Here is a 19,234-nt window from a genome sequence, read left to right as displayed (position 1 = left end):
GCTATTTTAGAAATCAGTTTTTATTGATTTTTTTAAAATCCTACATGTAAGTACTTTTCAAATTGTGGTTCAAAAAATCAACTAACTGGCTGTAGACACTTTTAAAAATATAGACTGTATCACATGAAGGAAGCACAAAACGTTTTGTAAAACTTATTTATTTCTATACATACATACACATCAACACTTCCAAATTTGTGTGTCCTGGGTCTCAGTATGAAATGTATTTTCTTCCTACACATTATGGGAAAAACAGTTTTAAAAAACACTGTCCTATAGTGTTCTTCTAAACATTATCATATAATACAGTTTTAGAAAAAATTTCATATTATAAACATAATATTCAGTAAGAAAAATTTATAAACTACAATTAAGCCTCCCCCAAATCACTCATAACTCCTCTAACACAAAATAATCATAATTAATATTCTGGAGTATAGCCTTTAAACTTTCTATGTATATGTGTATATTATACTACATTTCATTTTATGAAAATGAAATAATACCATGATACTCTTTTATAAATTGCTTTTCCATTTTAGCAATATATAATATGAATACTTTGTCCTCTTATCAACAATTTTTCAATAAAGCATCTCTCTAAAAAATTATAATTGCTTGAGGGCAGATGCCACATTTTCAATATTTTTTAATTTAACTTTTGAATGAGTAATACATTTAGTGTTAAAAAAAATTTTTTAAGTTTAATGTAACAAGGAAAAATTTCCCTTAAACCTCTGCTACCAATTTCAACACCCTTCCCAAACATGTATCCTCTGAGTTTCTTGTATACATTTTTAAAATTTATCATATAAAAGCAAATTCAGACATATCTTATACTCCCACCCTTAGTTCCTTTTACTAACTTACCTTAGTCCTCTCTCCAATCAGTACATAAAAAGTACCTTCACTCCCAGTACTCTACTGGAAAGAGTACCATAAATTATTTAACTGGCCCCTATTGATGAAAATGTCAATTATTTCCAGTCTAGTAATATTACAAATAGTGCTTCACTGACTAACCTTAAACTGATGCCATTTTTTACATACATAAATATAACTAAAGGACAAATTGTGCCAATGTTATTGCTGAATCAAAGGTATACACATTTTCCATTTTTTGATAGATTTTCCCAAACTACCTTCTATAGAGGTTTTTCCTGTTGTTAAGAATTTATAGTCTCAACAGGAAAGTATCAAAGGCCATTTTTATCCACATCTTTGTCAAGAAAGTGAGTTATTAGTCTATGGCCATACCACCCTGAACGTGCCCGATCTCATCTGATCTCAGAAGCTAAGCAGGGTCGGGCCTGGTTAGTACTTGGATGGGAGAAAGTGAGTTACTAAATTTAAATTTATGCTAATTTATAGGTGAAAAATATCCCAATATAGTTTTGATTTCCCTTTATTCTACTGAGTATGGGGTAAATCACCTTTAATATCTTTAAAAGTCATTGACATTTCTATTTTTTAAACTACTCACTCATATCGATTGCCAATTTTTCTATTTTGTTGTTTGTCTTTATCAATTTCTAGCTCATTATATATTAAAGAGATTCATCCCTTTTGTGGTATAAGTTTTTCTTGGTTATATTAACAAGTGTTTTAAATATTTACTTTTTTTAAGTAGCTAATGTATGTATTTTTTCTTTTTCTAATTCAGTCCTTTACACATTTATTTTTATTTATTCCTTTCTTTTAACTATGGATTTGATTTTTGCTAGTTCATTCAGGTGGATGCTTAAATCATTTATTTCATTCTCTTTGTTTTACTGATGTAAATATTTATATCTCTGAATTTTCCTCCAAGTGCAACTTTGGCTGTATCACTTAAAATATTACATAAATTTTTATTCCCTTCATCCTTTTCCCATATCCATTGTTGCAAGCCAGGAATATAGCCTTAGAACTTCAAGGTGAATTCCTCACTTTCACCAAGTATTTTTTCTGGAGCTTGGTGAGACCTATTGTAGCTTGGTTCTTGATCACATCTTCTCTTTGTACTCCATGATTTCTGCACAACCATACTTTGAAGTGTATTTTATATATATTATATATACCTCCTAATTTCATAAAAAATGCTGTTTATGAATTTCCTATTTTTGTTGTTGCTGTTCTCTTTGTTACTGTTCTATGGTTTCCAATAGGAAGCAGGAAAAAATGCTAATTATGCAATCATGTTCATACGAGAAATCTTAACAGGTTTTGCTGTACATTTCTACAGGCTTTCCAAACTCCATGCAAATGGAAGCTATAATACATACTCTAAAATGACAAAATAACACACATCAGGTAATGTTTGTGCTGTAAATATCAAATCCTGCCTTTCAACTAGCATTAAAAGATTCTAATGACTTATTCTTTTAATAGGCCTCATCTGCCTATTGCTATCATCCTTCAAATATTTATAGGATAGGTAACATATATACAGAACTCATTATTAAAAACCTGTCTCCCTCCTCCTCTGACTAAAAATATCAGATTTAAGAAAATCTGAGGATGGTTTATGGGTGTAATATCCTTGAGGGACTACTTGTGGAATATTAGTGGTCTCCAAGGTATATTAATTTTTTGAGACTAACATTGCTTTTCCTCAAAATACCTGCTGGTAAAGGAAGAGTTTTTTAAAACCTCAAAATCAATACAGGTGTTAAAGGTACCATGGCAGGCTTCTTTTATATTATTAAATAAATCAAGCCTACAGTCCAAGCTTAATTTGACCCAGACTATCCTAAATAGAGGCTAAATATTCAGATATCACCTTGTATTCCCTCAGGAAAACATGCCATACTCTCTGCAAGGCTTTCATGAGAGATGGGACCATAACTGTCAGGTTCACTATTACATCCCAATGCTAGAATACTGGTGTATAGAAAACATTTATTGTTAAACTACTGACACTACTGAGATAGTATAGATTATAATTGATATGCTACCTTGAGTTGTAGTAAAAAAAACAAAGAATGGAACAGAATCAATTTCAGATAACAACTCTAAAATTTACAAGAAATGTGATTTAGGGTAAATTATATTCTCTGAGTTTCCCCACCTAATAATAGAGATAACATTAATACTCAATTCACAGTTGTTTAAAAGATTTAATAAAATAAATAATAGAGGTAGAGTGTTCTCAACAGACTAAGCACTCAATAAATGTTTTTTTCTTCCTTCACAATTTCAATTGTTCTATATTTGCTTTCTGTTCTATCTGTCCAGTGAAAAAGTTTTTAAATAAAAAAGTATACAGTATAGTATTTTAGTTTCCAACATACATCTACAGAGATTTTCTCACATGGTCTTCACAACAAGAATTAAGGTTATTGTAGTACACAGATGAAGTTAGGAAGCTGACTTGCCTAAGGTGGTGCAGCTATACTGGTAAAATCTGGGATTTAAAATTGGATTCCCTTAGCTCAAATCCAAGGCCCACATGGAGATCTATATATATAATATTTAAATACATAATATATACATATTCTTGATGAATTTCCTAAGGAGAATATTTTGTAATTTTTTTGTGCTTTTCCAATCTCAATAAACCTAATTAGTTGATCTAAAAGAGCCAATTTAATAGGAATCTTAACAACGGGCATTCCAGTTCAGTACTTTTTTTTCCAAACTGGATTTCCACAACTGGAAATCTAATTTGACATGATATTTAATTATCTCATTTTCAAGAACTCAAAAAAAAGATGACTCTTACCTCTTTTCAAATTTTAAACACACAGCACTTTTTAAAAAGCACATACAAATGACAGCAAGAGGATTAACTGCAAAAGCACAACTAGCTAGATGCCTCCAAAAATAATATTACTGGGAAAAAGTTCTTAGAAATTAAAAACATGAGACTTTAACTTATTTGGATGGCCATACTGCTACTAAAATATTCCCTTGAAATTCACTATCACTATTAAATATACATCTTTTGTTTATAAGAGACCCACTATGAAAAGTAAAATTTAATGCTGAGTTTCTACTTGAATGAAGCGAATTTCTTATATTACACAATAAATTACTGACCTTTTAAGACAATATATATTAATTATTAAATTTATCCAAATCTGTGCTTATCTCTCATCACCCTCCCCTTCAACCACTCTGCTTCTGTCACACTACTCTTGGCAGTTCCTTAGTCACACCAAGAAACACTCTTCCCCAGATACATATGGAGAATATCAAGCAAGTCAACATTTCTTTGACTCTTTTAGTACAGCTGCCATCTGTTCTGATAGACTGGTACCCATTGCTGTATTAACTATTAAATACTTTTACCATTACCCCTGCATACAATCACGCAGGTAACTCCTTGTTTTGAGTTGTATCTCTGTCCAAAATTTATTAGGATGCTTTCTTTGATCATGATATTTAAAAATAGTACCTCTCTCTACACACGCACGCTACCTAAACACTGCCCTCAACTCACCCAGGTCTAGTCCTTCATTATCTCCTTACCCTGTTTCATTTTCATAGCATTTATCGCACTCTAAAGTAATATAAAACACTGCTCAGCACAAAGGGAGTACTAAGGAAACATTTGCTAAATGCATAAATATTGAATCATATGTATTTTCCATTCTTCTCTTTATTAAAAATTTAAATTATTCTTTAAATTACCCAATAGATCTTAATGAATTAAAGAACAAGGATACAGCCTTAAGGAAAAGGAAGTCTCTTTGATTCCATAAAATGTTAAACTGAAAAGACTTCAACATATCAAAAACTCTATCGTAAGCTTCTACAAGAGGAAAATCATTAAACAGTAATATCTGAAGTAATATTTGACCATTTATATTAGCTATATTAATTAAGCATAAGGTAAAACAAATAGTCCTTAAGTCATCTGAAACTAAATATATGAATACAGTATGTAATTTAAGGAACAGTTTTTCCTCTCTCATGAACTGCTCTTTGTTGCAGTGTCTGATGATCACAAATGGTGTTGTCACGAACCTGTCTCCTCATGACAAGTTAGTAGTTTTGGCCATAGAGAGGCTTACTCTCCTCTCAAAAATCTGCCTCTAATATTTTGGCAATTTATATCAAACTCTGGTAAAAAGCCACAATTATTTGATTTAAGCTGGTTGTCTGAGCTTCAAATTAATGGCTCTCTGCCGAACTAACCTGCATTCAGTCATAAATTTTTTTTACTTTAATTTCCATTCAGAAAGAAAGCTCTGAATGGAAATTAAAATATTAAAGTTAACAAAGCAAATAACTTTTAAAGTGCCATTTAAATGTTAAACTTGAACTGGATGTCGTCCTTACATATATTTTGCCAAACCCTATATTTTACCTCAAATCTCAGTTCAGCCTCCCCAATGATACTGTTTAATGACTTTCCTTTTCTAGAGACTTAGAGTTTTGTTAAAATCTTTTGTTAAAGACTTATGTTAAAATCTTTTTCAATTTAACATTTTATGGAATACAAGAGACATCTTTTCCTTAAACTCATATTCATATTCATTAAAGTAAGTAGTTTATTATAGTCTCCAAAGTCTAGACTCTACAATCTAGATAAATAGATAGTGGTTAAAAACGGCTCAAACCCCAGCTCTGCCGCTTATCAGTTATGTTATCTTCACCAAGTCATTTACCATTTTAAGCTTCAGCTCTTCATTCATAATATTTTATGAAGTTAACAGCAATAATAATATTGTATATGGTTAATAACAATTCTTATTTCATAGGAATATGTGAGGATTTAATGGGATAATGAATATAAAAGGCTTAGCAATTACTTGGCTCCCAGCAATTGCTCAATAAATTCAATCCTCCAACAAATATTTATTGAACACCTACTCTAGACCAACATTCTTCAGGATACTGAGGATACAGCTGCCCTAATGGTTAAATACAATTCTGGGTCTATGGAACTTACATTTCACTTGGGGAAGACAAATGATTAAAAATATAACATAATATAATGTCAGGTAAACATAACCATGACAAACAGAAATTAAGAAGAGTAAGAAGGGAGCGAAAAGGTGTGATGTGTTATTTTACACAAGGTAGTCAGAGAAGGCTCTGACATATGACACTTGAGCAGAAACTGAATTAAGTAAAGAACAGACCGGGTACCTGTCCAATGTGTTTACTAATATAAGGATGATGATAATGGGTGACTAATAACCTGCATTTAAAATACCTTCTATCTTCCATATCTTTGCACAGTCTTTGGGAGGCAGTGTAGGAAAAATCAACCAGTGAAAGGTAAGGGATGTGTGGCTCAGATACCCACTAGTTTTATTACCATTAGAAAGTTAAATAATTTCTCTAACTCTGATTGCCTAGTTTCCTATACTTCTGAGTGAATTTGCATAAGGGTATGAAATAAGAAAGAGACTACTTTGGCCACTGTGTCCTCCAGTAAGGCATTATGATATTTTCATGGGTAAGAAAAAAATAAATGGGAAGAGAAATAAATGGCAAATAGAAATTGTATTGAGACCAAAGTGGAATTCTTTATGTGGGCTAAAAATGAAGTCTAGCAAGATGGAAATCAGATATTTTACTGCACACTATATGATCAAAGACATTAATGTCTTACACAAATTAAATCAAGAAACAGATTCAGTTATAAGAATACAAATAATTCAAAGGAAGATATGTAACAAATAATCCCACAGTAACAAAATCCGTATCAATGTGCTCTCTATTCATAATTGAAAGTTATCTTTCACAACCTCTACTTTGTGATTTTTTTAAAAAGAGTGACAGGATTCTTTAAATCAAGTGTATAACAGTATTTACAACAAACTGAGATAATGATTTGCATATTTCAAATACTGGTACTTTAGATCAGGTTAATAGTCTGCCAGATAAACTTTAAATTTCTACTCCATAAAGCAACCAAATATAGCCCTTTAATCTTCTACAGTTCCAGTATACATTTATTTTCATAGCTAGTGCTATTAAATGATGAGACAATCAACTCCACAGTGGTGGGGGTGAAGAGAAAGATATTAGGATGTAATCCATTATCAAGGTTCATTTTATAGAAAATTTTATATAGTGAGGGCTATAGCTTTATTTGAAATTATATATTCCTACTCAAGCCTGTATCAGCATTGTTATTTCTCTCTTTCATGGCTTTGGTCATTCAATTTAGACTTAGCTAAGCCTGTAGACAAGGCAAATGGTTGGCTAGAGAAATGGGGCATCAGTATCTGAAATCTGGGCAGAGAATGGTGGCTCACATCTATAATCCTAGCACTCTGGGAGGCCAAGGCTGAAGGATAGCTTGAGGCCAGGAGTTCAAGACCAGCCTGAGCAACATAGCAAGACCCCATCTCTATGAAAATTTAAAAAAAAATAGCCAGGTATGGTGGCATGCCTGCACTCCCAGGTATCTGGGAGGCTGAGGCAGGAGAATAGCTTGAGCCCAGGAGTTTGAGGTCACAGTGAGCTATGATGATGCCATTTCACTATAGCCCAGGTAACAAAGGGAAACCCTGTCTGCAAACAAACAAACAAACAAACAAACAAAAAACCCCAAATCTCTGAAATCCTAGTTGTATATCCTGGGTAAAAATATCTTCCTGCACTAAATTTTATTCATACAGGGATACACTGGAATCGAAGTTCATAATTCCACATATACAACTGAGTATACAAAACTCCTGTTACTTAAAGTGGCAGAGGGAGGACAGTAATGAAAAAAAAAGAGATGTCAAAGATGACACCTTGGTTTATGGTTTGAGAAGCTGGGTATTTTGTGGTACTACTTCTAAAAAAGAACAAATTTTGGAGTTAAAGGTGATAAACTCACAGTTTGGGGTGAAAAGTAGAACCATCTGAGTTTTGGGAAAGATAAATCTGAGTTAGAAATGTAAATTTACAAGTTGTTGATGTATAAATAGTAAATAAAGCCATGAGAATACATCACTTAGAATTCTGAAAACAATAGCATTCATTTATAGATGGAAGACTTTTTTTTTTTGCTAGAGAAAAAAATGTGATAACCTGTTTCAAACTAAAGGAGAATTTTTTACAGTTTTTGGTAATTAAGGTGGTAAAAAAATGAATAGAAAAATATTAACAAAAAATAAGCCAATTTCATAATTCTAGAAAATTGTTCAAGGCCAATTCCTTAGCTAAAAAATTAAAATATTTGCCAACTATCAAAATCTTCTGTCAGAGAAATATTAAAGTTTAGTCCTTCAGTGAAGATTTAGTAATATAACAAAAGTACAAATATAGACATTATTTTCTAGACTAACAAAAGAAAATATAATAATTTCTAATTAGCTAAATCTGGATTATGCACTAGCATTCTTGGGATTGGCACTTACTTCCAATTAAAAGCCATCCCTAGATATATAAAAATCAAATCAACAAAAATCAACCTACCAAGTTTTATGGCTTTCCCTGTTCTACACTATTATTTATTTATATTAGACAGCCAACAAGGGAAATGACTCTTGCCAACCCCAGCCCAATTCCTGAAACATCAAAAGGGCTCAGAAGCTAAGTCGCCTCACACTGTCCCACTTTGGTGTTAGCCTCAAAAGTTTTACCTTAAAAACACAAACCTTCTCCATACCCATTCCTTCCCTCACAGATCTCTTAAAGCACATGAAAGAAATATGTTCTGTGATAGATCTTAGAGGTAAAAAGGACCTAACGCAATCTCTCATCCAGCTACCTGGTTCCACATAAGGAAGTTATAATTTACTGCTTTTGTGAAGAGTAGTATAGGCTTACAAAAGTTCCAGTATCTTATAATACATTATAAACCCTATATCCAAAATTAAAATTCTAATACATTCCTAATTGCTGGGCATTTTCTTTAACCTATACAACTTAGAATCTTTTATAATCTGAACCTTTCAAAGTATGAGCCTTACAAAATCACGAAAAGCCTAAAATCTTCGAAGAAAAACTGGGAAAAAAAGAAAAAAACAAACAAACAAAAATAGGCCATTTGTATCCTAGCAAATACTGAATAAAAACGCAGCCCATCTTAACAAAATCAAGGAAATTCCACAATTCAATTGCATTAGTACTAGTAGTGGTAATCACAAAACCTTTTTGTTTCTGAACTACCAGCAAATAATTTAAGAACTTTATTTACTATGGAAAATGTTAACTCACCAAACATTCTTTTGAAACAAACAAAAAAAGCATATATGCACCTACCTTAGGAATAGGATTCAGCAGAACGACACCCGATTTCTTAGTGATGACCTGTTTTGTTGTATAGTGATGATCTATAAGTTGAGGAATGTTTGAAAACCCAGTGCCCTCAAATCGATACAGATTCTGGAGAGAGAACAACAAGGTAAAATAAATGTGAAGACATTGCTTGAGGAAGGCTACATCCATCGACAAATTACATTCCATTTAACTAAAACTATCATTGCACAACAATGTAAATATACTTAAAACTATTGAACTATAACACTTAAAAATGGTTAAGATGGTAAAAAATAAAATAGATAAATAAAACTCCAGCATGTTTTAAAAATGTACCTTTTGACAGAGAAATTAATTTTCACAATGATTAAATCCAATTCAAATTGTTAAAAAAAAAAAACAACAACTAACAAATAGACCTGAAATGCATTTTGCTAAAATGATAACCACAGGAAATATAGCATGGGATATATCTGAGTTAAAGTACAAGAAATATGTTTATGTATATCTACATTTATGTTCCATTTGATAAAATTTTCAATGTCAAAAGTTTAAGAATGTATATTCAATACAATAATAAATATTTTAATATCGTTTATCATTTATTTTCTACTTGTTAATATAATATTAATTATTTTTCTACACTGGGGTTTTTATGTATTATTCATCACCAACAGCTCTTTCACACACCTTTGATAAAGAAATAAAATACACCAGTAATAATACTGCAAACATCAACACGCTAAAATCTTATTACTTTATTTCATATCATCAGGTAATTAGCATTTCCCCAAAACTCTGCCAAGACCCCTTTCCTCTGTCTCTATATTTCAAATTGTGGGTAGGTTATCATATGTATGAATTGATGTCAATAAATGCAAGAAGTATTGCAATGCAATGTAATAAAAGCTTCCATCAGATTTTTCACAAAGAGCTCACCTGTACATACAGATGAGGTATGTTTAGATACAAATATGAGTGTACTCCATCTTAAGAAAACTCTACTTTCAAAACTGTCTAAATTTGGACACTATTTGCATTATTAGAAGATTATTTTCCCAGTTAAAGGTTTAAAAAAACTTGAAGCTCCTCTCCATACTATAAATTAGGATTCAATTTGCCAAAATTTAATTTATATACAACTTTTAAAATGAATATTTCTATTTCATCAAGTAAGGAACAAACATGGATTAGTTTAACTCCAGAGTATAATTCAACTCAAGGTAGTCAGTGTTAGAGTCAATTCAGGGAGGCTGTTAATAAGTTGTCTAATGAACTTTTGTACATAGTAGCCAGAGATGCAATGATATATTAGCACTGATTTTTAAGAATATTTCACACCGAAGACACTAATATATTTCTAGATGTACAATACACTGAGCAAGATCTCCCCATGTCTTAGCTTATTCACCAGTGAAATAGAGGTACTATTTGGACCTCCTTACAGAATAAGTGTGAGGCTTGACAAAGTATTAATGTGTCAACCACTTTGCCCAGTATGTGGTACATGGTACACATTCAATTACTAAATCATCATACAAATAATAAAAGAAACCTCTTCAAAGAACACTCACTATGAGTTACATGTTCTCAAGGAATAATGACTATTTATAAATAACTCAATTATCCTAGAAGGCATTCTTATATGAAATTGGTTAAGAAATGAAGAAATGCAAAAGGTCATAGAAGTGTAACATGTATTATAATAATAACAACAATAATAATATTCTAACCAAATATAATGTTGCTCCCTTTGTCTTCCTTCAGTCTACTGTTAACACAGCAGTCAGGGGATCCTGTTATAACAGGTCATTCCATTACTTTGCTCAAAATTCTCATCTCCCTCAGAATAAAAGCAAAAATCTCTACCATGGTCTCTAAAACCTATATAATCTGCTCCCATCATCTCTTCTACCTTATCCTTACCACTCCTCCAGCCACCTTCTTTTCCTTCTTGTTCTACAAACACTATATATACTCTTTCTTCAAGGCCTGTTGCTTTGCTGCTTGAATTAATTCCTAAGATAGTTATACGCATAATAGCTTCCTCACTTCCTTTGAGTCTTTAAATCAAAATGTCATTAAAATGTGACTTTTTCAGTAAGGTCTACTCTGACCACCCTACACAATGTTCAATATCTATTTTATCACCCTAACTTTCTCACCTCCTTTTCTTTATTGAATTTTTCTCTTTAGAACTTATCACTATCATTATATATGTATTATGTATATGTTATATATATCATTTATCTTTTTTTATTATCTCTCCCAGTAGGAATGTAGCCTCATCAGGTGATAAATATTTACATTTGTTTTGTTCATTACACGGTCCAGAACATTGCCTTAGCATATATTGCTTGTATCAAGAAACGTGTGAATGAATGAAACATAGTGCATATAAAATGGCTGCGAAGTTAGACAAACAAGATAACTTAGAAATGAATACTGGAAAGTTCACACACGCATGCATTCAAGATATTGTTCAATAAAAAGTAATGAATGAATAGACATGAATAGATATTTCTCAAAAGAAGACATGCAAATAGCCAACAGGTATATGAAAAATGTTCAACATCACTAATCATCAGGGAAATGCAAATCAAGCCACAATGAGGTATCATCTTACCCAGTTAGACTGGCTATTATCAAAAAGACAAAAAATAAAAAATGCTGGCAAGAAAGTGAAAAAAAAGGGAACTTTTATACCCTGGTGGTAGGAATATGAAGATTTCTCAAAACACTAAAACTAGAACTGCCATACTCTCTCACAATCCCACTACTGGGTATCTATCAAAAGAAAAGGAAATCAGCATATCAAAGACATACCTGCACCCCCATGTTTAGTGCAGCACTATTCACAATAACAAAGATATGAAATCAACCTAAGTGTCCATCAAATGATGAATGGATAAAGAAAATACGGTAAATATGCATAATGAAATATTACTCGGCCATAAAAAAGAATGAAATTCTGTCATTTGCATCCACATGGATGAAAGTGAAGGTAATTATGAAATAAGCCAGGAATAGAAAAAAATATTGTTATGTTTTCACTCGTTCTCACTCAGGAGCTAAAAAAACTGATCTCGTGAAGGTGGAGGGTAGAATAATAATTACTATAGGCTTGGAAGGGTGTAAGGGAGGTGGGGAGACGAAGAGAGGTGGGTTAATGGGTAGAAACATACAATTAGATAAGAAATATGTTCTAAAGTTCTATTGCAGCATAGGGTGACTATAGTTAACAATAACGCATTGTGTATTTCAAAATAGCTACAAGAGAGAACTTAAAATTTTTCTAACACATAGAAATGATAAACACTCGAGGTCATGGATACCCTAAATATCCTGACTTGATCATAACACATTCTATACATGTAACAAAATATCAAATGTATTCCATAAAAATGTACAAGTATTATATATAAAAATTCTCAAAACAAAAATGTAAGTAATGAGATAAAATTCACACAGAATGACATCTCAAGTCAACTTCTAGTGTCATATTGTCTCAGGTAAAATTTTAGTATATCTCTATAGCTAGAGAAATATTGAATAAAATAATAACAATTTTCAGCTTCCCTACTTAAGAACATATCTAGCCATTAATTTAATTATTTTTAAAGCAATCAGTCTGATAGTGAAATTCTGAGTCTTAATTCAGTATAAACCCAATTAACTCACTTTCTTAAAGATAAATATACAGTAAAGGATCTAAAAATGATGCTAAGACTATATGCTTATAAAGTTCATCCAAACAAACAAAAGGCCTAGAATAGTACATTCACTAAAACTGTTAAGGACTTATTTGTTGATATACTCAAAATTCCAAATATTACATTTGACCTTGTTACAGATCTCTATAAATTTCTTGTGACACAGCTAACCTGAAGTTGGGTTCAAATACAGATGGATTTTTTTTTTTAAGTTTTTCTCCACGGTTTTAACAGTAACAGGACAGAGAACCAGACTAACTTTTAAGTAAGATACTTCTCTTATTAGCTATGGTTCCTAATGATCTCTTATGTGAATTCCAAAACAAGCAATAAAAAATAGTATAGAATAAACTTCTACAAGTTTCTACAAAGATCAATTTTTATTATCATTTGTATTACATTTTAAATATCATGTACTATATCATTAAATAAAAAAGAAGTATGAATAGAAATATGATAAGAATCAATTTGTATAAACTAAAAGTATATAGCTGTATATGATTAGAATATATCAAAAAAATTCAAAAGAATATATACTGACCCCATCCCATGAAGTGTTAATATGAAGCACACATTCTATGATTCTTATTGTGAATTTTTACCACATATTACTTTTGTTTTTAAAACATTTACTACATCTAGAATTTGTTTCTGAGTTAACACTATGCTACTTAAGAATCAATTATGCATATATATGAAAAACATAAAAAAATAGAACCATATTTTGTTGCTATACACATTTCCAGGGAAATTATTATACAAGGAAGTCAGACAAAAAGGAATAAGCACACAAAAATAAGAAGAGAATTCAATGAATGTTTAATTTGAAATAAAAAGCCTGAATAGATCTCTTGGAACAAAAAATCAAGCTCAATAATTCAAGATAAGCAGGCTTAAATAAGAAAAAAATCTGAAAAGGGCTGAAATGAATAAACTGAATAAAACAAAAGGCTAAAATATAAAGGAGACCTATCTAGTAGATTCAGAGATTAAATCTATCACTTCAAAGTAGAATTTAGCACATGATAGACATCCAATAAATATCTGTTGACATTTATTACACTAAGCTACCTTACATCACATATTATATTCACATATTATTCACAATTATAACCTCCACTTTTCTGTTATTTTATTTTACTGGCCCATATCCCTGAGCCTTAGATAATACTCACCAATACGAATTTCCTGAATGAATGAATGAATAAAAGATGCCATCACATGGAGGATTTTTCCCTAAAGTTTTATTTTAAAATATGTATTATGTTGTTCTTTTTAATTTACCACCATATGTTAATCTAGATTTCATGGCTTAATCAATCAATACTAATTCTGCATCTTTACTATTTCTTTGTTCACAAATTCTAATGTCTCAACTACTAGGTTTTAACCTCACTGAGAAGGGCCATATATTTTTGTTTCATCTTCTGTGTTGCATAACATGATACTTTGCAAAAATGGGTGTTTAGGAAATGAGTGTTAGATAAACTAATTAGAAAAATATGAATTGGTACTTTTTTATTAATAATGGAATAAAAAATTCTTTCTGGAAGTACTTTTGTTTTATCACATGTTCTTTTGTTTTATCATATACAAATATAAGGATTTGATTGTTTATATTTACTTATCAAATGGAACAAAGAAAGCTATTTGAATCTCTATGAAAATCTGTTACCATTTACGAAACGAAATTAACAGTTTTCGGTACAAACTTTGAATATGGTTTTACATTAAGCACCATAAAGAAGCTAATAACTATGGAATAGGTCAGTAAATTGCAATACAGTGAGATTCAGAAACTCTCAGATATGCTTAATACATCTGAATTTTACAAAATTAATGCATTTAGCGTCCAATAAAAAGTACAATTCTTCTTGCTTGAACTAGCTTATATAGCTACTCTCTGCTAGAGATGCCATTACGTGGAGGCATGTACTCTGCCAGATTAGTAAAAAAAGATAAAAATTTTAAATATATGTCCATCTTGATCAATTATAACATTCACAGGATGCAAATAGGTTCGCACCATGTTAAAAAGTAACTGTGATAACCATACAAAAATAAAGCTCCAAAATAATTGCCATCCTAGACTATAGTTCACAGCAGCAATGTTGCTAAAATTAACATTTGTAACTCAAAGTTAAATACATAAATAAAACAATACTTTCATAAGTACTTAAATTTTACAAATCCCACAGGAAGCAAAAAGAAATTTTCAAAATTAACTTCTCAAATTACAATGATGTTTCTTGCAAAGTACATTTTTTTCTCAAATAAAGTCATCAAATGATGGTAAAAATGCCTAATATTTGCTTAGTACTTCACATCTTGCAAAGTATATATTCACTCATTTGATTCTCATAAAACCTCCATAGGATGTTACCCCCATTATTCTGTAAACCACAGAGCAAGTAAAGGGCAGAGTTGGAACTTAAACTCAAGACTTCTGACTCCAAGTTCAATGCTCTTTTCATTGATCCACTATTTGATAATTGTTTTGTTCTCTAAAATCTCATGTTACTTTATGTCTTTCTCTCTTAGGATATTTGTCACCTTATTTAAACACCTTCATTAGAATATAATAGGCAATCATTAAATATCTGTTAATGAATTTTTATTTACCCCTTCTGGGCAACATGTATAGGAGGAAAGAAATAGGATAATTTTAGTTCATGGAAGATTCACCTGCACAAAATGAAAAAGAATTAAAATCATCTATATCACCTTAAACTCCTGTTTTCAACTCCTTGAGGAGCTCAATGCTATATAGTGAAGCTCCCTAGAAAACAATTAGGCAGTAGAAACCCTGAGGCATTTACTAAAATACAAATCCTCTCATCTTTAATAGAGATACCTGAAAAACTTCAGTGACAGAGGAAGTCAGATAAAACCTTCAAATGTGAATTTATAATGTCTTATTTTAGCATATATTACATTCTTCATTTTAGACACTTAAAACAAAATGGCGATACTAAAAACAAGTGATAATTTCCCAGTTGCCCCATTCCTTTTTGTTTCTAAGAATACTAATTTAATTCCTATAGTTACATTTTTTAAACTAGAAGTGGTAATAAGGTAAATATCTCAGTCTTATTTAATGTAAGACATATTTCAAAAATAGTAACTTTTAAAATTTAAAAATAGAATGAAACATTCATATAAATTATAGTTAATTAGTTTACACTTTATCTACAATTCTTCCATCTATAATTCTCATACCATTTTATAAATATTGGCAACATGGTCACAAATGGTAATAGGGTAGGTTATCTACCTCTATAACTTAAAGGCACATACAAATTACAGAAGGGTTTGCCAAGGAAATAAAGAATAACATGCTATTAGAAACAGTATAGTTTTTAAAAAAAAAAAAGGTTAGATGTATAAAAATGGGCAAATATGATTACCAAGTTGAAGTCCAAACACTATGCAAAATTAACAAATAGTGTGAAAATTATAATAATGGATATACTTTTATGGACATATTCCTTTTAGTCTATCTGAATGTTATCTATTTTCATTTCACTATAACTATTGACATGTAAATGTACTAAATACCACTGAATTGTACACTTTAAAAGGATTAATTATACAGTATGTATCACCTTAAAAATATATATATAGATATATACACAGATAAATACACATGTATATAAATAAAAAAGTTACTAAGTTACCTAAAACCCTATGAGGTTCACTTAATGATCATGGTTCAATCTTTCTGTAAGGTGATTAGTAGGTAATTAGTATCACTATAGTCGCTGGACATAAACTAAAATTCTGTGTACAGCTAACTTGAAAATGCATGCCATTTGAAATGATGGGAATAGAATGTCAAATAGAGGCAATGATTCCCTCATACGCCAAAAACATTAAAAATTTCTCTTTGGGTAAAAGTGAAAATTTTGAAATTACTCTTTCTCTGTTTAATGCTCAATAAAGAAAATATATCAAACATAGAAGTAAGTTTAGCAATATGTAAATTTCAAAAATCAATTAGCATTAGAACAATGTGAATAGATTATTTTTAAAATTCCTCATCAGTTTCTGTTTATTATTAAGGCCAATAAGCAACAACTTATATATTAATATAAAAACAAAAAAATCCTTATTGAATCATAAAACCAATTCAAGTATCATTGTTCCATTTACTAAGGAATTTCAGTATCACTATTTAATATTTCTTAAAAAATCCCTCATGACACCATTCTAAAAGCAATTTTAGGTCTAGTTTCAAAAGTATAAATTTCATAAACTTGAGTTTCCTTAAAAATAGAATTCATGATAATCACATTTTTATTTTTAACTTAAAATATCTTTGATGTTCAAATTTAACTTAACATATTTTAAATAGTTATACGTTTAAATTTAATTTATATTTTTGAAAACTAATTTTAATTTAAAATATTTCTAAATACATGTTTCCTTAATAAGATTTAGCATGTTAGTAAATTTTGAAGTATTATATTTAAGAAATTCAGGGGAAAAATTATCTGCTAAGCTTTAAGAGTTACTGTTATTTATCACAAAGCATTCATCATTTTAATACAATCATATTACAATGAACTACATCAAAATATACATATAAACTAAACTGGAAACGTACATCAACAAATTGTATGATAAAATGTCTCCTTTGTCCATCAGAATATACAGAAAGGACATATTCACCAGGTTTCCCATGACTCTCTCGCACCAAGAAGTCTCCTTGTTGTTTTAACAGTTCTTGTGCTTCTATTCTGGGAATTGCCCCGTGGTACCAGTCCTGTTCTGCCAGGGGCTTCTCACTGACAGAGATCATATCAGAGAGCTTGAATAAAAATAAAAAACCTTAATTAGAGAAAATGGTGATTTTTTTCTAGCAAAATTCATAGCAATTATGAAAACTTTTACAAATGTCCCTTCTTTTAATTAACTAATTAAAAGTTGTAAGATGAATGTGAAATTTTCATCATTTTTAAAGAAAATATCTTTTGGAGCACTGGTGCTGAAGTTCAGCATGAATATATATCCTTCAATACTTCTTTCTTTCTATCATACAGAGGTACATAATATTAGCATTTAAAGTTAGCATTAACAATCTTATTCACCGTATCATAAAATAAATCTCCATGTTAAAATTTATCAACCAGAGAAATTATGAAGAAAAAGAGGTATTATCAGAGAAATATATCAGAAAACAACTTCATTTTTAAATGAAAAGCGGAGTTATTTCTTTTTATGGAATAAACTCTCCATCACACAGGCTGTAGACTGTCCATGTCATGTGTTCCCAGAGCACTATTTGGTTTTATTTGATTCTACCTTGCTGCTATGCCTTCCTGTTCTTATCCTTACCCACCTGACTTCCTTAACTGTTACCTCTGCCACATAGCTGGTCCTGCTCTAGCTAAGCAATGGCAGATAAAGCCTTGGGAGAAACAGCATCACTGAAAACCACCAATATGCAATTGCAAACACATGGCAAAAACAACGGAGGACTATATGGCAGGAAAAGTAAATTATCTGTTATTTTAGGAGGCCAAATGCTAATACCAAATGTCAGAGATAATTAAGAACTGATTGTATTTCCTTGAAATGTTCTAATTAATGGTATATGTAATCATACATTTTCTGGTTACAAGTAAAAAGTGTTGTTGTTTTTTAATGAAACACAAAAAATAAACTGCTCCAGTCAGTGAGAGTATGTTATGGGTCAGGTATAATGATTTGCACTAACTCTTAAGGTTCTCATAATACAATATGTACAATGCCTCATGAGAAAGTAATTTATAAATTGGAAAATTGGAATTAATATGAATAAAAGGCAAATATTCACATATGAAGTTTTAAAGGTTGATATTATGAACTCTAATAGGGCCAAAGTATGGTATCTTTGTAGTAAATGAAACCTTAGTTTGAACATAGCCTTCATTGTTTAGTACCACTAAAGAAGCCTAAAACTTATGGGTTAAAGTTCCATTTCTTATTATCTAAAACCCATTCTTTTCGTTTAAAAATAAAAACTTGAAAAGCCTCAAATAGACCTCAAAGAAGAGTCAATATTCTAGTTTTTATTTCTTCTATTTATGACATTTTTTAACTTTTAAAATTATATACATGTTGTGACTATACATGGCAACTTTTTGTAAATGAAATAAGCCTTTTTCTTTTAGTACTAATTATGATAAATATCATATTTCAAAAAATTTTAATGTGTTCCCCAAAATGGGCTTAAGGAATCAATTATATAAAGAACCAGCCACAATTATACAAAGTAAAGGAATAGTACTTTTAAAAACAAATGCATAGGGGTCAGGGGAGGTGGCTCATGCCTGTAATTTTATACTTTGGGAGGCCAAGGCACGAGATACAAGGACCCTACATCTACGGTCCCCAACCCTGGT

At 30.7% G+C, this 19,234-nt stretch overlaps 1 protein-coding gene across 2 annotated transcripts in view; it reads right to left on the bottom strand.

The window, feature by feature from the left end:
- Positions 1-19,234, bottom strand: part of FER (FER tyrosine kinase) — a 369,146-nt gene that overhangs the window by 198,367 nt on the left and 151,545 nt on the right. For both annotated transcript variants that reach the window (XM_045565690.1, XM_045565691.1), the window contains 2 exons: positions 17,455-17,658; positions 9,139-9,261 (listed from right to left, as the gene is read on the bottom strand). In XM_045565690.1, the coding sequence (XP_045421646.1) occupies positions 9,139-9,261; positions 17,455-17,658 (327 nt within the window). The remainder of the gene's footprint in view (positions 1-9,138; positions 9,262-17,454; positions 17,659-19,234) is intronic.

This window comes from Lemur catta, chromosome 12, assembly GCF_020740605.2.
Source record: "Lemur catta isolate mLemCat1 chromosome 12, mLemCat1.pri, whole genome shotgun sequence".
Classification (NCBI taxonomy): Eukaryota; Metazoa; Chordata; class Mammalia; order Primates; family Lemuridae; genus Lemur; species Lemur catta.
This window is presented reverse-complemented; position numbering and strand designations above follow the sequence as displayed.